This window comes from Lagenorhynchus albirostris, chromosome 2, assembly GCF_949774975.1.
Source record: "Lagenorhynchus albirostris chromosome 2, mLagAlb1.1, whole genome shotgun sequence".
NCBI classification, from domain to species: Eukaryota; Metazoa; Chordata; class Mammalia; order Artiodactyla; family Delphinidae; genus Lagenorhynchus; species Lagenorhynchus albirostris.
The window spans coordinates 44,014,429-44,037,977 of record NC_083096.1 but is presented as its reverse complement, the minus strand read 5'-3'; the positions used below and the strand labels follow the sequence as shown (position 1 = coordinate 44,037,977).

At 36.5% G+C, this 23,549-nt stretch overlaps 2 protein-coding genes across 10 annotated transcripts in view; one reads left to right on the top strand and one right to left on the bottom strand.

Annotated features, from left to right (window-relative positions):
- Window positions 1–2,072: 2,072 nt before the first annotated feature.
- On the top strand, window positions 2,073–23,072 carry PRG4 (proteoglycan 4). Of its 6 annotated transcripts, none has more exons than XM_060131472.1 (11): window positions 2,700–2,782; window positions 5,667–5,789; window positions 7,089–7,208; window positions 15,028–15,174; window positions 17,248–19,026; window positions 19,600–19,677; window positions 20,221–20,357; window positions 20,638–20,794; window positions 21,254–21,451; window positions 21,912–22,049; window positions 22,843–23,072. In XM_060131472.1, exons 1-11 carry the CDS (start codon window positions 2,707–2,709, stop codon window positions 22,938–22,940), a joined length of 3,051 nt encoding a protein of 1,016 aa, XP_059987455.1. In that variant the 5' UTR covers window positions 2,700–2,706; the 3' UTR covers window positions 22,941–23,072. The 6 variants fall into 6 exon arrangements, with proteins under 6 accessions (XP_059987483.1, XP_059987501.1, XP_059987455.1 ...); XM_060131481.1 differs by having other exon boundaries at window positions 21,924–22,049; window positions 22,843–23,071; XM_060131500.1 differs by lacking the exons at window positions 5,667–5,789; window positions 15,028–15,174 and adding an exon at window positions 2,073–2,090 and having other exon boundaries at window positions 2,681–2,782; window positions 22,843–23,069.
- TPR (translocated promoter region, nuclear basket protein) overlaps window positions 22,994–23,549 on the bottom strand; it is a 64,722-nt gene continuing 64,166 nt past the window's right edge. For all 4 annotated transcript variants that reach the window (XM_060131438.1, XM_060131447.1, XM_060131430.1 and 1 more), the window contains one exon: window positions 22,994–23,194. In XM_060131438.1, coding sequence (XP_059987421.1) covers window positions 23,139–23,194 — 56 coding nt within the window. In that variant the 3' untranslated portion in view covers window positions 22,994–23,138. The remainder of the gene's footprint in view (window positions 23,195–23,549) is intronic.

Here is a 23,549-nt window from a genome sequence, read left to right as displayed (position 1 = left end):
ATGAATTTGTCCAAAGAAGGAAAATGATATTACAGATAGCTCTAAAAATAATAAGCAGAAATCAATTTATGTTTTAAGAATATGTGTCTGTGTGTATATCTGTATCTGATATTCTTGGTATTCCCAGCATTTCAAACAAATCATAAGAAAACACTGTCTGACTTGAACAAATTACTAAGCTTCTAGCGTCCCCTTCTGGACCTCAGGAAAGCTAAGAATTAAGAGAATTCAGTTCCATCCAACAGGATCTTCTGTACATCTACTAAGTATTGATTAGAGATTTTAAGTAAGATAACTCCTACTCTTTAGCCGGCTTCACCCCCAAACGGAGAGTCTGCCATAAAGATACAGAGCAAGAAGTCATCTGGGTCTCAGGAACAAGGAGTAACCAAGACCTAGAAAGCTCTCAGAACACCCTGCCTCTCTCTGCATGACTGCTTCGTTTATTTGCATGTCTTTATTCTGAAGGATTTTCTCTACTTCTTTCGACCATAGACAAACTGGTAATCTCTGGATTGCAATTTCAAATTTCCAGGACAGGGAAACATATTAGCCTAGTTTATTTCAGGTTTCTACTGCCAACCCTGCCAGCTGAGGCTGATGTGGCAAGATCACATATATGAAAGCAGCTAAAAGGGAAATAACCCTAAAGTTAGGGAGGTAGTTCCCAGAGAAAGGAGATTATTTAGAGGTGATCAGATAGTCTCTAAATTGTCCTTATACATTATATACTTAGCCTGGAATAAGAATTTTGGGAACAAAAGAGATGTTTATATTATAATCCCTGTCTTTACAAAGGTTACAATCTCATAAACCCACATGTAATCATGAAGGAGTAAAATTTAGTACCGTGTTTAAGTACTGAAGTGATGGCTTTGATCGAAAGGGAGCTGAATATAGTGGAAACGTGATGAAACCTCCTTTATGTATCCTTAGATGGGTCACAGATTCTTGATTTGTGGCTCTTCATCTTATCTGTAAAATATGGATGATTACATTTAACTTAAAGGCATTTTTTTGGTGATAATTAAGTGCAGCAACTACCAAACACATAGTAAACAGCAGAATCCAGGTTAAACCAGTTTGGTTCAACAAGCTTGTATTAAACACATCCTTGGTGAGGCACTGGACTAGATCCTGGCAAAAGAATTAAACATAGGTGTTTGTTGTCCTTGGGAAATTCACAGACTGTTGGAGGAGGGGTGGGGTGGTGGTGGAGAGGAAACAGATGAACAGTTAATTCAATGATTCTGGATGTGCTTTGGATCGATCTGACAAGTTTTTGGGGGGTGCTAGGACATAAACTGGGTCTTATGGAGGTAGATAGGACTTGAACAGGAACGCTGCATATCAAACTGGGTAAAACTTTGAGCTAGTTGACCCAGCCCGGCAAGGTTGACGGTTCACATTTTCTCTGTGGCAAGGAAGTTAATTAGTAAGTAAAAAGACCTTTTCCAAACAATGCTGGGCTTAAATAAAGGGGCTAAGGGAGATATCCATGCGATTTTTAAGCAGGTTTTTACATAGTAAAGGAAGTTATAAAATCCACAGTGTACATCATCTACCAATAGGTAGAATCGAAAGCATATTTTTTGCGCTCAGTGAAAATGAAAATACTCAAGAAACGTACATTAGAATTAATAGTATAAGTTCAGAAAATTTATGCCACAAACTGGCACTAGGTAAATTTCAAAATCACTCTTTGCTGGATTAACTGGGGGAAAAAAAAAAAGAAAGAAAGAAATGACACCAGCATTTGACTATTTTAAAGTTGCTGCACTAGTCAAAGCCTGCCAGAGCAATTTACCATCTCAGAACAATTTGTTCGCTTCACTTAGAAATTAGAAATGTGTTTGGGCCAATAAATCTAAATTTATTTGTAGTAGTCATTTTTCTTAATGGAAGTGTTTTTCAGATGTTGCCTAAGTCTAGTCGTCTGGGACCTCTTCCAATAAATGAGGAAAGTTTGATTTCATAGGTTGTCACTGTTGATTTTGTCTAACCTTTGGACTAATTGGTTCATCCCAATGTATTTGCCCTGATATATAAGACTTCCAGGACATTGGAGAAATTCATCTCTCCTTTTACGGGTAAGTGTCAAAGTTAACTTGCTTCATGGAATTAAATGTGTTTTCAGTTCAATAGGGGTATACCTTATTAAAGGTGTTTGAAAAGATTTATAAGGATAGTGGTTGGAAAGTTTTGAAAAGGATCACATTTATGCAATACACCTGCTGGAAGCTGATAAATTTATTTTGAGAGTTAAGGGAAAGTTGGAACAATAGTTCTTGTTTGTTAAATTAAATTTTACTGAAGCTGGTTATTATTTATTTATTTTTCCCCAAGATAGGATTTAAACCCTGCACTGTAAGTACATGCTGTAATTTGAATAGAGTTTGAAGATAAGTCTGTTTTCTATTTGGGGAGATTCTAAAGTATTAAAATCGTCAGTAACATGACTGTGATGGTGATCTGATTTTTTTTTTCTGCATAAGATTAAATCTAATGGTCAAATATTTACAACGAATTAAGGCTGGTTACTTTAAAAGTCTTGTTTCAAGAATCAGATGGCTTTTATCATTAAATTGCATTTTAAAAATTACTGAAACACTGTATGTAACACAGGCATAAATTAGTGGTGAGATTCAAGAGCAGTTTTCTGATACTTTTTTCTTTTCAGCAAGGGTTCAGTACCCGAAAACAACTATGGAGAGGAAAATACTTCCCATTTACTTTTTGTTGCTGCTTTCTGTTTTCTTGATTCAGCAAGTTTCTTCTCAAGGTAACTTAACCATCAAAAATACTTTCATTTAACAACTATTGCTAATCATTCAGTTCTGACTTTTATGACAACAAAAGAAATAGATTTCTAAAAACGTATATTTGTTTGAGTTTAATACATAATAAAACCTTAAAATTATGTATAGAATATATAGCATATTTATAAGCATTTTGTATTATGAAGTTTTTCAAGAAGTTTTGAGCTTTTCAATGGAATAATTTTTGTACTAATTATTCCTATAGTTCTCCCAAAGGTTTAAAAAAATATAGACACTTACACAATAAAACTATGCTGAAATGATAAAATATCATCAGATTAACTGAAATGAACAATATGTATATAGCATATAATTTTTTCCTACATGTTTACAAAGAAATTTAATCTTTTACATCAAATAAATTATGGCATCATGTCGATATATTACAATGAACATTTACAATGTTTCAAATGACATTTTATTAATCTTGAAAATGTGCCTTCTTTCTTATAAGGACTGTTCATCCAGATATAAATTTACACAGGTATGAATGTCATTTTATATTATAATATTGAACCATTCACAGCCATCCAAAAACAGAGTTAGTCCTGGATGAACAGTTCTTGTTATTCATTTTTAGAGAATTTTAAGGTACATTCAGTGTAATCACCTTAACAGAAGTCTCTAGCATCACAAGATAAATTACTTAACAATAACACCAAGCTTTGGATTTTTGTTTCCTTTTCATTTTTTTTTTGGCTCAAGTTATTGTTTTTTTTCTAAATTAATTTTTATTGGAGTATGGTTGCTTTACAATGTCCTTTTCTTTTTTTCTTTTTCTCTGATAAGCAAAATCTGAGAGAAGAAAAATCAAGGTGCATGACTGTTATGGCATTGTTTACATTTCCAGTAAAATAATTAAATAAGCCTGAGCATGTGAGATAGCTGCCTGCCATGGACATAGTTTCAGAATCACTTAGATAAGGTGGAAAAACGCATGAAAGAAAACATAAATATTTAATCAGGAATGACGAATACCAGGGTGTATCCAAACCCTCTGCTCTCTCAGAATAATATTACAAGGTTCATAACACTGGGTGCATTTCCTAAGCTACCTCTCCTCTGTGATACAATTGGCTGTTCACTAGAACAGTTTTACTCTCCTTTAAATAAATGAAATTAAAATTAGTTGTTAAAATCAACATCAGTAAAAGTAGGACAGCCATTAAATCTATGGAAATAAATTTTCCTGTAAAGATGATTGACTTCCTATTTCAGAAATCTGCTAGTTATAAAAGAATAACCTTTTGATGTTGTCTTGTCTGCTTTTCTTGCGTTCTCAGCCTCTTCCCATTCTTTTTTCTTTATATATATGTATTTATATACATATACTATATATGATATGCATTTTTGTATGTATTGTGCACATGTGTATGTAAAAAGTTCTGAAAATTGTCCTAATGTTTACTGTTTTATTTGCATATTAAGACTTTAACTTTCCTGGACTCATTATTTTGAGTAATTTTTCAGTGTGCTTCTGCGTCCCTCTATGGATTTAGGACATTGCACCTGCCAGTTTCTATTCCAGAGATGGATTCAGTTGTTACATTTCTGAGGTTATCTTTCAGGGAGGTTTTCAAGGTGTTTTCTAAATGACTTAAGAAATTTTGTTTTTGTTTTGTTTTACCCAAAATAACTCTGTTCATGACCTTTATTCAAGTCCAGATGCTTTTCAAGAGTCACCTATTTGGTACTCTGTTTAGTGGTGGTCGTAAGCATCTGACTTCCCCAACACTTATAGCACCCAGTTATCCCCACCCATGAGAGGAGCAGGGGCCTAGGAAAGTTTGTGCTGGCATGACTAGCTTGCTGTAAACGTATGATCAGAAATGAGAGGCAATGTGATCAGGACAAGTTTGGGTATCAGAATCAGATATATCAGAGTTCAAATTCTAGGTGGGCTGTTTACTTAGGATGACGATATAATTTACTATGCAAATCAAGACACTTCTAAGCGTGAAAGAGGTCACTATGAATGATTTTTAAAAATTTATTTATTTTATTTTTGGCTGCGTTGGGTCTTTGTTGCTGTGCCCAGGCTTTCTCTAGTTGTGTCGAGTGGGGGCTACTCTTGGTTGCGGTGCGCGGGCTTCTCATTGCGGTGGCTTCTCTTGTTGCAGAGCACGGGCTCTAGGTGCGCAGGCTTCAGTAGTTGTGGCTCGCAGGCTCTAGAGTGCAGGCTCAGTAGTTGTGTCGCACGGGCTTAGTTGCTCCGAGGCATGTGGGATCTTCCCAGACCAGGGCTCAAACCCATGTCCCCTGCATTGGCAGGAGGATTCTTAACCACTGCGCCACCAGGGAAGTCCACTATGAATGATTAATAGGTGTTAATTGACCTGTAATACATATATACTGGAGTTATTAAGTAGCTGGGTGCCCTTGAGCAAGTTATTAAAATTTCCGTGTTTCAGCTTTCTTACCTCTAAAAAAGAGACTACTAATACTCTCCTGGCAACGTTTCATAAGCATTAGAGATAATGTATGACTCAGTGCCCAGCACAGAGATGCTCAGTAAATGGCAACTAGTCATCATTCTAGTAGCAGTATCAGTAGAGCTGTAGCTGCCAGCCCTCCTCCAGGAATACCATCCTCTTTTGTGCAAAGCCATTATTCAGCCTGATTTTCAAAAGTGCATTTATCTTCTCAGTCTAGTAATGAATAAAATGGCATGATCAAGGTCACCTAGGAGACCAGGCAAAAGTCACCTGGACCCATTGCTAACCATCATTCCCAACCTTTCCAATTGATAAAATTCTGCCTCATCAAGCAGCTTTGTCCTCCTCCCTAGATTTCTTCCTTTTTACAAAGTGGCTTGGCCCTGTTTACACTAGTATTGTATAATTTTAGATTTATCAAGCTGTGCAGGGAGATGTGGGGAAGGGTATTCTAGAGATGCCATCTGCAACTGTGATTATAACTGTCAACACTACATGGAGTGCTGCCCTGACTTCAAGAAAGTCTGCGCTGTAGGTAAGTCCTGAGAGCTGGTGTCTCGTCTGTCAAGCACATGTCCTGTGAGAGTCTCCTTGCACCCCCTGCAATGCTGTTGTCATGCTATTTCACGTCTCTGTGCTGAAGTGCCTTTCCCTTCCCTTGTGTAAATGCTGCAGTGTGCTGTGCCTGAGGGTGGTGTCAAAGCTTGTGATCACTGGGGGAGGTTAAGGGGAGCCTGGAAGTCTGTCACTTGCACAAGGTTACTGACTAGTGCCAAGTATCATGTCTTGTTTTAAATAGAGACAATACTATGACTCAGGAATCATTAAGTAAATAGTAATGAGTAATTCTTTGCTATTAACCAGAGAGGTAATTGCTTAGGGATGGAGCCCTTGAATAGCTTCATCAAAAAATTCATGGACATAAAATAATCTTGCTGTTTAACTTTTTGTTATTAATATGTTTCTAAATTACCTGAAAAAGGCACTTTAAAAGTTTTTAATAATGAGTGTATAATGATGAATTTCAGTTACATCCCAAAGGGTATGAATTTTAAATTATGATACTTCATTTAAACATACTTTGAACCATTTTCTTGTTAATGTGCAAATATTTCATATTTAATTTATGAAAGGTATAATTAAAAGTGGCTCAAAATTATATTTGCTTCAGAATTTGCACGTGAAGTTGATAAATATATTGTTGTACAATTTGTTTGTTGAGTAAGGAAATTATTTCAAATAGGCCTGGGTAAATCATCATGGCTTTAACCAAGGCTTTTTTGGAAGTGAGCAGGCTTCTTATATAGTCCATATCATGGGATTAGGCTGAAATCTTTCAACTCTACACCATACCCAGTTTGTCATCACAAAGATTTCTGTATTATAAATGATTTTTGAGCCTAAAGAGTGACTATTTATATTAAGCCAGCTCTTTAGAATATATTGTTGTAGAATATGCATGCTCAATTGACAAAAATCTACTTAAAAAGTAGCAGTATCAAAAGGAGAGAATGGTGGGAATTCATATGAAGTGTACTTACCTCTTTAGGCATTTCCCAATTTTCCACTGTCCATACATGAAATGACTCAGACAGCATTGGGCTGTCTCTTGGAGCCTTGAAGGGCAAGAAAATTTTCCTTAGTCACCATATTTCTTTCTTGACCAGGGCTGTCTCCACTTGGGAAACCACCTATCTTCCAAATTCCAAATAAAAGACTTAGCTATGCACTTTTGGAACTCTAGTCAGCTATAGGGTGGGAAATGGCTATCAGTACATGGGCATGACTGATTGTGTAACCAATAATCCATAATGTTTTGTTTTGCTCTGGGTAGAGTTTTCCTGTAAAGGCCGCTGCTTCGAGTCCTTTTCAAGAGGGAGGGCGTGTGACTGTGACTCAGAATGTAAGAAGTACGGCAAGTGTTGTTCCGATTATGACAGTTTTTGTGAAAAAGGTAAGCATCTCAGTACCAATCATTGCCTCTCAGTACAGCCAGATCTGTGCACCTGTCTTAGCTTCACTGATAATGTCTTAACATGCGGTACAACTCAGGTCGTGATTTTACTAACATATACGCTATTTCATATTAATTTTGTTTCACCAAGATGAATTAAAGAAGGAATGCTTCTTCTAAAGCACTCCCTGGCTCAGCCAGGCTCCAGGAGTGCAAGTGATTGCAGGTTGAGTAATGGAGAGGATAGGGGCTGGGCATACATGATTTTCTCCTCCAGGTGTGGTTCAATTTCAGGTTAAATCAACAGTAAGCAGCTCATTTGATGATTTCTTGTCTAATCCTATGGTGATGACCCCACAAAGTCAACTGTCCTTTGAGCTATCTGTGCTTTTGCTCTCAATGTTTTTGAGTGTATATTTGGGGACAGAATCAACACGTCCAGCTTCTCTGAACTAGTAAATTTGAGTCAGTTTAAAGCACTAAGTTGATAGGCAAACCAAGAAGCTAACTGTCCATTGTATTCCCCTTCTGATCTCTACAGTCCTCTCAGTAGTCTCTATCTAAATGCCTGTGTGTGAAGGAGTCAATAAAAATAGGTAGTTCCATTTTAAAATCCTCTTCTCTGGTTTTGGTCCTGAAGGAGTACTCTTGAGGGCATAATAAAACCCTCCAGATTTACCAAAAAAAAAAAAAAAAAAAAAAAAAAAAGGACTTTAAACAATGTACTTAAATAATGAATTCCTTTCTTTTACCAAATGTTTGTTCTTAAATCCTACTCTGTTAAAACAAGAATATTTATGGGGGTAAAAGTGAAAATAAGCATTGCTTGCATAATCTTATTTTATTTAAACAAGGCTGCACCTTCTGCTTCTTTCAAACAGTGGAGAAATAGGGTGGAAAACTATTAATCAGCATAGTTAAGGAATATTTCTTAACTCTTCAATGTTTTCATTGGAGAGCATTCCAAAAATAATGGAGACAACCCCCTGTAATCAAAATCGCAGAGTTCAGAGTTCCTACAGCTTTCAGAAGGACACATGAGATGAGTGTTCCATATTTACTCATCACTCTGATAGTTGTTTTGGCTGTGAGACAAAAAAACTAAGAATTTATTTTGGGCAGAGGATGGATAGGGAGGGAAGATGGTTAGAGAATGACAAAGCATTGAGAGAACATGTTAATAAAATCAATAGTTTATGCTACCAAGTGGTGGGTCAGATTACTTGAGGTTTTTGTAAAACTCAAAGATAAAAATTGATGAAGGTAGTGCATCATTTACAGAATTCACAGAGATAGTCAGGGTCCAACTGAAAATGAAGGCATCAACTAGATCTTCAGTACTTCATTTTTATTTATTTTCTTTTAAATTTTATTTTACATATTTTTTTATACAGCAGGTTCTCATTAGTCATCAATTTTATACATATTAGTGTATATATGTCAATCCCAAACTCTCAATTCATCACACCACCATCCCCCCCTGCAGCTTTCCCCCCTTCGTGTCCATACGTTTGTTCTCTACATCTGTGTCTCAATTTCTGCCCTGAAAACCAGTTTATTTGTACCATTTTTCTAGATTCCACATATATGTGTTAATATACGATATTTGTTTTTCTCTTTCTGACTTACTTCACTCTGTATGACAGTCGCTAGATCCATCCACGTCTCTACAAATGACCCAATTTTGATCCTTTTTATGGCTGAGAAATATTCCATTGTATATATGTATCACAAATTCTTTATCCATTCGTCTGTCAATGGGCATTTAGGTTGCTTTCATGACCTGGCTATTGTAAAAGGTGCTGCAAAGAACATTGGGGTGCATGTGTCTTTTTGAATTATGGTTTTCTCTGGGTGTATGCCCAGTAGTGGGATTGCTGGATCATATGGTAATTCTATTTTTAGTTTTTTATGGAAACTCCATACTGTTCTTCATAGTGGCTGTATCAAATTACATTCCCACCAACAGTGCAAGAGGGTTCCCTTTTCTCCACACCCTCTCCATCATTTGTTGTTTGTAGATTTTCTGATGATGCCCATTCTAACTGGTGTGAGGTGATACCTCAATGTAGTTTTGATTTGCATTTCTCTAATAATTAGTGATGTTGAGCAGCTTTTCATGTGCTTCTTGGCCATCTGTATGTCTTCTTTGGAGAAATATCTATTTAGGTCTTCGGCCCATTTTTGGATTGGGTTGTTTTTTTAATATTGAGCTGCATGAGCTGTTTATATATTTTGGAGATTAATCCTTTGTCCATTGATTCGTTTGCAAATATTTTCTCCCATTCTGAGGGTTGTCTTTTCGTCTTGTTTATGGTTTCCTTTGCTGTGCAAAAGCTTTTAAGTTTCATTAGGTCCCATGTGTTTATTTTTGTTTTTATTTCCATTACTCTAGGAGGTGGATCAAAAAAGATCTTGCTGTGATTCATGTCAAAGAGTGCCCTTCCTATGTTTTCCTCTAAGAGTTTTATACCGTCCGGTCTTACATTTAGGTCTCGAATCCATTTTGAGTTTATTTTTGTGTATGGTGTTAGGGAGTGTTCTAATTTCATTCCTTTACATGTAGCTGTCCAGTTTTCCCAGCACCACATATTGAAGAGACTGTCTTTTCTCCATTGTATGTCTTTGCCTCCTTCGTCATAGATTAGTTGACCATAGGTGCATGGGTTTACCTCTGGGCTTTCTATCTTGTTCCATTGATCTATGTTTCTGTTTTTGTGCCAGTACCATACTGTCTTGATCACTGTAGTTTGTAGTATAGTCTGAAGTCAGGGAGTCTGATTCCTCCAGCTCCATTTTTTTCCCTCAAGACTGCTTTGGCTATTCGGGGACTTTTGTGTCTCCATACAAATTTTAAGATTTTTTGTTCTAGTTCCGTAAAAAATGCCATTGGTAATTTGACAGGGATTGCATTGAATCAGTAGATTGCTTTGGGTAGTATAGTCATTTTCACAATATTGATTCTTCCAATCCAAGAATATGGTATACCTCTCCATCTGCTGGTATCATCTTTAATTTCTTACATGTGTCTTATAGTTTTCTGCATACAGGACTTTTGTCTCCCTAGGTAGGTTTATTCCTAGGTATTTTATTCTTTTTGTTGCAATGGTAAATGGGAGTGTTTCCTTAATTTTTCTTTCACATTTTTCATTGTTAATGTATAGGAAAGCAAGAGATTTCTGTGCATTAATTTTGTATCCTGCAACTTTACCAAATTCATTGATTAGCTCTAGTAGTAGTTTTCTGGTGGCATTTTTAGAGTTCTCTACGTATAGTATCATGTCATCTGCAAAAAGTGACAGTTTTACTTCTTCTTTTCCAATTTGTATTCCTTTTATTTCTTTTTCTTCTCTGATTGACGTGGCTACTACTTCCAAACCTATGTTGAATAATAGTGGTGAGAGTGGATATCCTTGTCACGTTCCTGATCTCAGAGGAAATTCTTTTAGTTTATCACCATTGAGAATGATGTTTGCTGTAGGTTTGTCGTACCTGGCCTTTATTATGTTGAGGTAGGTTCGCTCTATGCCCACTTTCTGGAGAGTTTTTTATCATAAATCAGTGTTGAATTTTGTCAAAAGCTTTTTATGCATCTATTGAGATAATCATATGGTTTTTATTCTTCAATTTGTTAATATGGTGTATCGCATTGATTGATTTGCGTATATTGAGGAATCCTTGCATCCCTGGGATAAATCCCACTTGATCATGGTGTATGATCCTTTTAATGTGTTGCTGGATTCTCTTTGCTAGAATTTTGTTGAGGATTTTTGCATCTATATTCGAGTGATATTGATCTGTAATTTTCTTCTTTTGTAGTATCTTTTTCTGGTTTTGGTATCAGGGTGATGGTGGCCTCATAGAATGAGTTTGGGAGTGTTCCTTCCTCTGCAATTTTTTGGAAGAGTTTGAGAAGGTTGGGTGTTAGCTCTTCTCTAAATGTTTGATAGAATTCCCCTGTGAAGCCATCTGGTCCTGGACTTTTGTTTGTTGGAAGAATTTTAATCACTGTTTCAAGAATTTTAATCACTGTTTGTGATTGGGCTGTTCATATTTTCTATTTCTTCCTGGTTCAGTCTTGGAAGGTTATGGCTTTCTAAGAATTTGTCCATTTCTTCCAGGTTGTCCATTTTATTGGCATAGAGTTGCTTGTAGTAGTCTCTTAGGATGCTTTGTATTTCTGCGGTGTCTGTTGTAACTTCTCCTTTTTCCTTGCTTATTTTATTGATTTGGGTCCTCTCCCTCTTTTTCTTGATGAGTCTGGTTAATGGTTGATCAATTTTGTTTATCTTTTCAAAGAACCAGCTTTTAGTTTTTTTATCTTTGTTATTTTTTTCTTTGTTTCTATTTCATTTATTTCTGCTCTGATCTTTATGATTTCTTTCCTTCTACTAACTTTGGCTTTTGTTTGTTCTTCTTTCTCTAGTTCCTTTAGGTGTAAGGTTAGATTGTTTATTTTTTTCTTGTTTCTCGAGGTAGGCTTGTATAGCTATAAACTTCCCTCTTAGAACTGCTTTTGCTGCATCCCATAGGTTTTGGATCATCGTGTTTTCATTGTCATTTGTCTCTAGGTATTTTTTGATATCCTTTTTGATTTCTTCAGTGATCTCTTGGTTGTTTAGTAACACATTGTTTAGCCTCCATGTGTTCGTGTTTTTTACGTTTTTTTCCCTGTAATTGATTTCTAATCTCATAGTGTTGTGGTCAGAAAAGATGCTTGATATGATTTCAATTTTCTTAAATTTACTGAGGCTTGTTTTGTGACCCAAGATGTGATCTATCCTGGAGAATGTTCCATGCACACTTGAGAAGAACGTGTAATCTGCTGTTTTTGGATGGAATGTCCTATAAACATCAATTATATCTATCTGGTCTATTGTGTCATTTAAAGCTTCTCTTTCCTTATTCATTTTCATTTTGGATGATCTGTCCATTGGTGTGAGGTGTTAACATCCCCCACTGTTATTGTGTTACTGTTGATTTCCTCTTTCATAGCTGTTAGCAGTTGCCTTATGTATTGAGGTGCTCTTATATTGGGTGCATATATATTTGTAATTGTTTTATCTTCTTCTTGGATTGATCCCTTGATCATTATGTAGTGTCCTTCCTTGTCTCTTGTAACATTCTTTATTTTAAAGTCTATTTTATCTGATATGAGTATTGCTACTCCAGCTTTCTTTTGATTTCCATTTGCATGGAATATCTTTTTCTATCCCCTCACACTCAGTCTGTATGTGTCCCTAGGTCTGAAATGGGTCTCTTGTAGACAGCATATATATGGGTCTTGTTTTTGTATCCATTCAGCAAGCCTGTGTCTTTTGGTTGGAGCACTTAATCCATTCACGTTTAAGGTAATTATCGATATGTGTGCTCTTATGACCGTTTTCTTAATTGTTTTGGGTTTGTTTTTGTAGGTCCCTTCTTCTGTTGTGTTTCCCACTTAGAAAAGTTCCTTTAGCATTTGTTGTAGAGCTGGTTTGGTGGTGGTGAATTCTCTTAGCTTTTGTGTGTCTGTAAAGCTTTTGATTTCTCCATCAAATCTGAATGTGATCCTTGCCGGCTAGAGTAATCTTGCTTGTAGGTTTTTCCCTTTCATCACTTGAAGTATATCATGCCACTCCCTTCTGGCTTGTACAGTTTCTGCTGAGAAATCAGCTGTTAACCTTATGGGAGTTCCCTTGTATGTTATTTGTTGTTTTTCCCTTGCTGCTTTCAATACTTTTTCTTTGTCTTTAATTTTTGCCAGTTTGATTATTATGTGTTTCGGTGTGTTTCTCCTCTATGGGACTCTCTGTGCTTCCTGGACTTGGGTGGCTATTTCCTTTCCCATGTTAGGGAAGTTTTCGACTATATTTTCTCTAGTCCTTTCTCTCTCTCTTCTCCTTCTGGGACCCCTATAATGCGAATGCTGTTGCATTTAATGTTGTCCCAGAGGTCTCTTAGGCTGTCTTCATTTCTTTTCATTCTTTTTTCTTTATTCTGTTCCGCAGCAGTGAATTCCACCATTCTGGCTTCCAGGTCACTTTTCCATTCTTCTGCGTCAGTTATTCTGCTATTGATTTCTTCTGGTGTAGTTTTCATTTCAGTTATTGTATTGTTTATCTCTGTTTGTTTGCTCTTTAATTCTTCTAGGTCTTTGTTAAACATTTCTTGCATGTTCTCGATCTTTGCCTCCATTCTTTTCCCAAGGTCCTGGATCATCTTCACTATCATTATTCTGAATTCTTTTTCTGGAAGTTTGCCTATGTCCACTTCATTTAGTTTTTCTGGGGTTTTATCTTTTTCCTTCATCTGGTACATAGCCCTCTGACTTTTCATCTTGTCTATCTTTCTGTGAATGTGGTTTTTGTTCCACAGGCTGCAGGATTGTAGTTCTTCTTAGTATTTCATTAAAAAAAAGTAGCAATCAAACTATCTTGCATCTCACCCCTTAGTCTTTTTTTTTTAAATTAATTAATTTATTTTTGGCTGTGTTGGGTCTTCTTTGCTGCATGCGGGCTTTCTCCAGTTGTGGTGAGCAGGGGCTCCTCTTTGTGTCAGTGAGTGGGCTTCTCATTGCAGTGGCTTCTCTTGTTGCAGAGCACAGGCTCTAGGTGTGTGGGCTTCAGCAGTTGTGGAACGTGGGCTCAGTAGTCATGTCGCATGGGCTTAGTTGCTCCACAGCATGTGGGTTCTTCCTGGACCAGGGCTCCATCCCATGTCCCCTGCATTGGCAGGCGGATTCTTTACCACTGTGCCACCAGGGAACATGTACTTAAGATTGCTATAGATACCAGTTGTAGGCATCTATATATCTCAAAGTCATAACACTTCAAGAATTGAAGCAGTCAAGTGCCTCTGAATATGGGTGAGAAAACAATCCAAGAAGTTAAATAGTTTGCTCAAGATCACTAGTTAGAATGTGATAAAACTGTTTCTTGAGTTGAGGTACCTGGTGTTTTTGTGGGGTGGGAGGAGAAAGAGGGAAAGGTATGGTGGTCAGTTCATGCAGATTGCAAAAACAGAGTTCTGAGGAGAAGTTTGGTAAGAGCAGGAGGATTTATCACCACTGTCCTCTACCCAGAGTGCTTCCCCCTACCCCATTCTCTGCTTTCTTATCTTTCAGAAGTCCTTCTTTTCTTCTGGTTCCTAATGGTCAAAACATGTTCCATGTAGGTTAAAAAGATACACATCAAACCACTAAGCTGTTTATCTTGGAGAAGGGCAATACATTTTGAGGAAAGCATAATGTGAAGGTGTGAAATTCTTCCATGAGTTAATATTTATGTAGAACTTTTGTAATTAACAAAAAGAAAAAAAGAAACGTAAATTGGTATCATTTGATTTAAATGAATATGAAAACAGGAAAATGTAATTTTTATATTTATCTTTTCGAGAGCACAAACATCTGTCAACCACATGCAGTGATTATTTTGATATCACAGGAGGCTGGCACAAAGTATAGAGCTAATATTTTTTAGGCAGGCAAATACCTTCAGAAATCATCTAGAAGAAACACCTCTGTTTGCAGGCAAGAGAGGTTCAGGAGGGTTTGCCCATTTGCCCAAGGTCACGATAGACCCTTGTAGGTCTAGAACTAGAAGTCTTCTGACTCCTGAGCCTTTGCTCCCCATCATAATTTACAATTTGAGAACCAATTTTTTTTTTGTAGCAATGCATCTTCAGATAGCTTGGAGTAGTTGGTGTTGGGCCAAGAGCCTGCCTATACAGGTTTTCACCAGCATTTACTCTTGAAGCCAGATGCATCAGTGCCTTTCACAGTTAGAGTTGCTGATGAATATGAACAAGAAGTTAACTGACCCATCTTGCTTGGTCTCAGTGCACAGTCCTGCATCACCACCACCTTCAAAGTCTGCACCTCCACCTCCAGGAACAACTCAGACCATCAAATCAACAACCAAACGTTCACCCAAATCATCAAGCAAGAAGACTAAGAAAGTTATAGAATCAGAGGAAATAACAGAAGGTAGGAAGATGACAGATGTAAAAAAAGGAGGTTTCTGAGATGAAATAACCTGTAGGTGGACTTTTATAAGCCTCCTCATAGTACAGGGTGATCTTCTGAGTCATTAAAGGCTCATCACACTGCCTGTTTTAGGGCAGAGTTTAAGCCAAAGTATAAATGCTCAGTTATTTATTTTCCTTATTTACCAAACTCAGTATGGGACTAGGTTAAAATAATCGGAAGAAACAAGTCTTACTGTTTAAAAAGAAACAAAAAAAAAAGCCATGATTTTGTTTGCAGAACAATTTGATTCTGTAAGATATGGGGAAGTTGAGAGAAAGTTATATAGTTATACCGCTAGTTATCTGTGACAAGCTCAGGTGCCTTGCTTTTAACTGACATTTACAAGAGCTGTTGCTCATAGTACTGATAAAACAAAAGCAGAACACAGACATTTGTAGATCAATAAATAGCATTTTTTGTTGTATTTGAACTGGCAGTTCTTTTTTGCTTTAAATCACAGTTGGTGTGATCAACTTTTTATTTATAGAACATTCTGTTTCTGAAAATCAAGTCTTCCTCCTCCTCTTCCTCAACTTTTCGGAAAATCAAGTTTTCCAAAAATTCAGCTGCTAATAGAGAGTTAAAGAAGAAACCCAAAGGTTTGAGCATTGATAAAGATCAGTGACTATATCAATGCCATGTTAACAATAATGACCTAAAAGTAAGGCGTGTGGGTAGAATGATTTGAGGACATTTCAATATTTGGGGGGGGTATGTAACTTCATAAAAATTACTTTAGAAGATACCAGTGAAAATTTCCTATAGGAAATTAGTGCCAAGCAGCTAGGAAACCACTCTATAAAGCAAAGGAAGAAGATACTATAGAAGCAACTGTAGAACCACAGGATGGCACCAGAGATGACTATTAAGTTTTCTATTTCAAGTCCTGTCTACCTGATATCATCGCTTTCTTCTCTTTCCTCTATCTTGTCTTTTCATTTCTCCTTCCCCAGATTTATTTTATTTAACTTTTATATACTTCCTTAAGTGTTTTAAAATGTTAATCCATTAAATTCTCATACCTTTCTGAGAAAGGCAATATTATTATCCACATTTTACAGATCCTCTTTATTATTTTCCTAATAAATTATCTGTCGTATCTGGCTGATTTTTCTGTAGTAGAGAAACTACAGAAATTGCTATTACCTCCTAAAAAGAGATTCCCTTTGTTCTGCTTTTTTATTATTTCCTGGATTTCTAAAGTACATTCTCATTCTCCAGGAAATACTGGATTTTGGATACTGGAGTTTTGAAGAACTCATTTCCTGGGTGGTTATTTCCCTGAAGCCTTCTTTCCAGCTGAATAGCCAGATATTTAATCTTTGAGTTATCCAGAGAGTCTTGCACACAATAGAAGTGTTTGCTAAACGGAGCTCATCTCAGTGATGTGCCTCTTGGGCTCTGTATGTCACCTATGGGGTAGCTGCTAGGGGAAATCCTGTTAAACAGGGTCCTTTTGCTGCCATGGCATCCTAATCTCCTCTCTGTATCCCGAGACTGCTGAGTTTATCCAGGTAGAGGAAAGAAAGCAGTTAAAAGCCATGTGCACAGAAACAGGCCTAAGCAGGAACCATGGGGGTGACTGGAACAGATTCCTTGGATGTAGTTATAGAGGCCTCTGAGGGAATTGGTGCAGTGAGTCTAAAAGATGTTGGAACTAGGTTTCCAGTAGGAAGTGGCACCAAGCAATAAGGAATAAGAAGAGTTGAGAAAGTGACAGGCAAAGAACACTGACATAAAGAGTAGAATTAGTGTTATTGATCATATTGATCATTTCAAAGTTGCCACTTGCTTCCATATATTCTACTGAGTTTTACTTGTGTTTTTCACCCCTTATCCCATTCATTCCCTAAAATAGCCCAATAAGATAGGTTGAGCATTTATCATTTTACAGTAAATTAACAGACATGTTAGAAATTAGCAATTTGCCTAGAGACAACACAGCTAGTCAGTGATAAGGATGGCATCTTTATGTCAGTATTAAAGAAAAAAAACTATACAAAAATAAAAGACGTATATTGTTTTCACTAGCAAAAGAAAACAAGAAGAAAAGAACCCCTAAAATGAAACCTACCCCAGAACCACCAGTAATAGATGAAGCTGGAAGTGGACCGGACAATGGTGATTTCAAGCTCACCCCAACTCCTAACATTCCCACCACTCAACGTAATAAATTTACCACAACTCCCAAGATTACAATAGTAAAACCAATACTTTCTAAACCCAGTATTCCACCTAATTCTGACACAACTAAAGAGACGCCTTTGACAGCCAATAAGGAGACAACAGATGAAACTAAAGAGACTTCTACAACAAATAAACAGACTTCAACTACTGCAAAAGAGAAGACTACTTCAGCTAAAGAGACACAAAATGCAGAGAAAACATCTACTAAAGACTTTGCACCCACATCTGAAGTTCCTGCTACATCTACTCTCAAAGCTGAAACTATAAGCAAATCCCCTGCTCTCACCTCTCCCAAAGAGCCAGATCCCACCACCAAGGAATCTACACCTACCACCACCAAGGAGCCAGCTCCCACCACCAAGGAATCTACACCCACCACCACCAAGGAGCCAGCTCCCACCACCAAGGCATCTACACCCACCACCACCAAGAAGCCCGCTTCCACCACCAAGGCATCTACACCCACCACCACCAAGGAACCAGCTCCCACCACCAAGGAATCTACACCCACCACCACCAAAGAGCCAGCTCCCACCACCCCCAGGGAGCCAGCTCCCACCACCAAGGAATCTACACTCATCACCACGAAAGAGCCAGCTCCCACCACCACCAAGGAGCAAGCTCCCACCACCCCCAAAGAGCTAGCTCCCACCACCAAGGAATCTACACCCATCACCACCAAAGAGCCAGCTCCCACCACCACCAAGGTGCCTGCTCCCACCACCACCAAGGAGCAAGCTCCCACCACCAAGGAATCTACACCCATCACCACCAAAGAGCCAGCTCCCACCACCACCAAGGTGCCTGCTCCCACCACCCCCAAGGAGCCAGCTTCTGCCACCCCCAAGGAACCTACTCCAAGTTCTCCTAATACACCTGCTCCAACCACCTCAGAGGCCTCTACTTCAACTATCACCATGGAGCCTCCCACTACTCCTAAGGGCCCTGCTGAATCAACTCCTGAGTTTCCTGTAGAACCCACACCAAAGACTCTTGAAAACAGTCCCAAGGAGCCTGCCGTACCTACAACCAAGGCTCCTAAAGTGACCAAACCTGAAATGACTACAACAGCTAAAGACAAGGCCACAGAACAAGACACAACTGATACCATGGCATCATCCAAAATTACTCTTAAAGCAACAACTCTTGCACCCAAAGTAATGACAGCAACAAAAAAGACAACTGAAGAGACTACAAGCAAACCTGAACCAACAACAGCTATACCAAAAGGTACAGCTACTAACGCTGAAGTGACAACTCCTAAACCCCAAAAACCAACCAAAGCACCCAAAAAGCTCACTTGTACCAAAAAGACAAAAACACCTAAAGTGAGAAAACCGAAGACTACACCAACTCCCCCAAAGATGACATCAGCAATGCCTAAATCAAACCCTACCTCTTTAGCAGAAGCCAAGCTCCAAACCACCACCAGCCCTAACCAAACTCCCAACTCAGAAATAATCGAAGTAAATCCAAAGAATGAAGATGCAGATGCTACTGAAGGAGAAAAACCTCAGATGATGATTCCTAGGCCCCCTGTGTTAACTCCTATAGTTATTCCAGGCACTGATTTCATAGGGAGAGGACCCAGTCAAGGCATTGGCATCAACCCCGTGTTTTCAGGTAATATGAATCAGTTACTTTCATGTTTAAAATTGACAATGTTAACTTAAATCTTTCTGAACCAGGATGCCCTGATTTAGTATTATTCTATTGATATATATTATTTAGAACCCTGAACTTGTGAAGTTTTACATCTTCTCTACAGGTAAGCAGAGGGGTAATCACAGTAAGTTTATTTTGTTATTTGGAAAATCAAGTAATAACCTAGGATTGCAAAAATCTGCAATATTGTTTTCCAAACCAATTCCACAGGGCAATCAGAATTGAGAAACAGAATTTCACATTGAGATCGAATATCCAATACTTGTCTAATTTAGAAGATCAGGTACCCTTACCCATTCCAGTTCATAATTTATTTTTATATAACACTTTTTGAATATCACCTTTAAGTAAAACAACTATGAAATATATCACTTCTTTTTCACCTCTGAAATACATGTACCTCAAATTATACTCTTCAAGAGCTTAGGAAAGGGTGAACAGAGGAAATAGAACCCAGTGGGTTCTATTTTGAAAAGAACGGAACACTTTTCTCATTTTTATATTGGCTTAATTTGTGTTAATTTGTTTTAGATGAGACTAATTTATGCAACGGTAAGCCGGTAGATGGACTGACTACTTTGCGCAATGGGACATTAGTTGCATTTCGAGGTGAGTTTTGCACACATTTCTTTTTCTGCCCCTTGTTTTTTTCTTGGTGCTTATGAGAGCAAGAGCCATGGGAGAGTACAAGTTTGGGCTGAGCTTCCTGGAGGGAAACCTGATTGATGAACTTACCTCACACAGTATTATAAGGACCTGAGGGTAAATACCAAAATATTGGATTAACAAAACTGGACATAGTAAAGTAACAAACAAAATAAAGTTATTTAATTATAACTCCTTAATGCTAACAGGTAAAGAAAATGAGAGATAAGTCATTTTCTGTAAATCACAAAGCCAGAAGGCTCTTCCTAGAGAAGCTGGGAAACTAAAATATTTTAAGTTATGCTAAATTTCAGACTTGAGAAATATCTACTCTCAGAAATGTTCAAATACTACCTTCTGTATTAGTACTAAAAATTCTGACTAAACATCATAGAATGCTTGTTAACACATTCAATCTGCTTCTTTATGATAAACTGTTTTTAAAAGATTTCATTTTGATTTCTTCTGGGATTCAGTTTGTAGGCTGATCATCACTTTCAATTTTAGGTCATTATTTCTGGATGCTAAATGCATTCAGTCCACCATCTCCACCTCGTAGAATTACTGAAGTTTGGGGCATTCCCTCCCCCATTGATACTGTTTTTACTAGATGCAACTGTGAAGGAAAAACTTTCTTCTTTAAGGTAAGAAAAATATCTTTGTGAGAGAAATCAGCAAATAGTTATTCTTTATTATGACAATTTAACCTCCACTTCAGAAGGGTCTCCATATTTTAATAAACTATCATTAAAATTTAATAAATAGTTAACACTCAATTTGGTAACATTGTCAACTTATTCAAATACTTAACTAAGTTAAAACTTTCTCCCTATACTTAAATCTAAGAATGAGTTCCTAACCTTTTTTTTCCTTTTTAACTTTTTAAAAAAGCTGTTCACATCATTTCCTCTTTTTAATTACCAGGATTCTCAGTACTGGCGTTTCACCAATGATATAAAAGATGCAGGGTATCCCAAACTAATTTCCAAAGGATTTGGAGGACTAAATGGAAAAATAGTGGCAGCTCTCACAATAGCTAAATACAAGAACAGACCTGAATCTGTGTATTTTTTCAAGAGAGGTATGTGTTACATAATTGACAAAATTAAAAAAACTTTTAAGGAGTGATCTGCCAGGAAAATTTTATTCAATATTTCCATTTATTATAGGGTTTACTGTCAAAAGATATCTTTAATGGCTAGAATCAAGTATTTTCAATTAAAAAATAAAAAGGGCAGTAAGAAGTATTTAGCTCTCTCAACATGCAAATCACAACTTCATGAGTTTTCAGGACATTGATATAAAGAATGTCATTTATTTTCAAAGTTAAATATATAACTATGCAATTTGTTGGCTTTATTCACAAGTACTTTGAGATTTAGTAATTATTTTTATAATACCTTGACTAATAACCATTATTAATGTCTGGACATACTTTATGAAAAACATTGTTTCCTCTACCTTGTAAAAGCTCTTTTCCATCTCTTTGGGGAATTAAAATTAATTTTCATATTGTACGTGATTTTCTAATTCATCATAGGTGGCAGCATTCAGCAGTATACTTATAAACAGGAACCCACCCAAAAGTGTACTAGAAGAAAGCTTGCTATAAGTTATCCAGTGTATGGAGAAACGACACAGATTAGGAGACGTCGATTTGAACGTGCTATAGAGCCTTCTCAAACACACACCATCAGAATTCACTATTCACCCATCAGAGTCACTTATCAAGACAAAGGTAATATTTTTTACTGTGTTAAAAATTCTTACACATGAAGTAGATGTAATAGTTTCTTACAGAGTATGGCTTATTAAATATAAATACTGACCATATAACCCTAATACTTAGTATTATTCTAATAATAATAAATTGATGCAAAACATCAATTTGCTTCAATGAATGACCAAAGATCAATACTTTTTTCTTTGTGGCTAAGAAAGGCAATTTATTCAGGCTTGTTAATTATAATACCATTAACCAAGAACATTAAATCCAAATCTGTAATCCTTAAAACAGTCCTAAAAGGTAGATATTTGTACCATATCAGAGATAGCAAAAGCTGAGGCATTGACGTTAACTCACCCAAGGTAACAGAGCTACTGAGTGACCAAACTGGGATTAAAACCCAGGTCTGTTTGACTCGAACAGCTGCTTTTTCCAATACAGTACATTGCCTTTCAATCTGATACCTTTAAAGTGTCATCTGCAGGTTTCCTCCATAATGAAGTTAAAGTGAGTACACTGTGGAGAGGACTTCCAAATGTGGTTACTTCAGCTATATCACTGCCCAACATCAGAAAACCTGATGGCTACGATTACTATGCCTTTTCTAAAGGTAAGTTATTAAGTAAAATCTTAATAGCTTTCTGAAGATGGTATCTAATCTCTGAAACATGAATAAATTCAAAGCAAAAACAAGTGTTCAATGGTGACTGAAGGTGAGAAATTAAATTACATCACTTATTCTAATTATTCTGAAGAGAAAGTTTAGATTTTTGCTTTACTTTCAATTAAATTGAATGGATTGCAATTCATTTCTGCCCTATCATTCATGAGATTAAAGCCTATTACGAAGAAACATCCAATTAATTGAGTAAAACCGCTACTGAAAACAATATTTTACTTCTATTATCTGTGGCATTTAACAGAGGTCTTGTTTGCCACGAAGCTGTACTGATTTACATCATTACACAGTCTGTAAGATCAGAAAGAAGTTGCTGAGAAACTAATTTTATTAACAAAATTATATTACCTGGGATATTTTTCCTTGAAAAATCCATAAAAATATAAGTTCTTCTGCCTATATAAATGTCATCAGAATGTATTTTTTTAAAGAATAACCCCCCCCCAAAAAGAATAAAACCCAAATGAATTATTTTTTAAACTAACTCGGTTTTCTCAAATTCTTACTTTGAAAAAGCAGAGTTAAACCTAATTTTATTGAAAGATGGTGAAAGATCAGTCAAGGCAATTGTTTTTCTCTTTGTCAGAAAGTTCAAATTAATTAATACATTTCTGATATTAAAATGATAAATACTGTCTTTGAGTATAATAATAAATATAAACTATTTTTAAGTTCAAGTGTTTTGTTTCTTTTTAATTGAAAAAGTGACTTCTCTTCTGTTTAGATCAATACTATAACATCGATGTGCCAACTAGAACAGCAAGAGGCATTACTACTCGTTCTGGACAGACCTTATCTAATGTCTGGTACAACTGTCCTTAGACTGATGGGCAAAGGAAGAATCGACTAACTAAAATGAAGAAAAGAATGATAAATTTTGACACTGAAACACATTTTATTAATAAAGAATGTTGATATAAGCATACCAATTTAAATACAAAAATGTTTTTCAACTCGACAATCATTACACTAAAACAGATTTGACTAGCTTATTCACAGTTATTATAGTTTATAGAACACTTAATTAATATTTCCTCTATTTATTCCTCCTCTCCCTCCCATTGCATGGCTCATACCTATAAGAGAGAAAAAGAATTAAACTGAATGCATCTTTTAAAAAGTTAGCTCAAAACTAGAGTATTCACTTACCCTAGTTCATTATAAAAATTTTCAAGATCAAGTGTGCAGGCATGTAGACAAAAAGCTGTTAGATATGTCACATCTTCAATGGAACTTACAACAATCAGATTAATGTTTTATTACATGAATGCAATCTCTAACAGTTACATTGGAAAACAGAGATATTGAAATTTTACATTTCTTTTACTAGCTAAACAAGTCACAAAGCTTTATTCTGCTGTATAAAAAGTATAACAACAATAGGCAGAGATGTAACAAGTAGTTACATCTACATAGCACTATAACAGTTTA

Coding starts and splice junctions, on each gene's coding strand:
- PRG4 (XM_060131472.1), top strand. CDS start 2,707: ATGGAGAGGAAAATACTTCCCATTTACTTTTTGTTGCTGCTTTCTGTT. Junction 5,790..7,088: donor CAAGAAAGTCTGCGCTGTAG/GTAAGTCCTGAG, acceptor TGCTCTGGGTAG/AGTTTTCCTGTAAAGGCCGC. Junction 15,175..17,247: donor ATCAGAGGAAATAACAGAAG/GTAGGAAGATGA, acceptor TGTTTTCACTAG/CAAAAGAAAACAAGAAGAAA.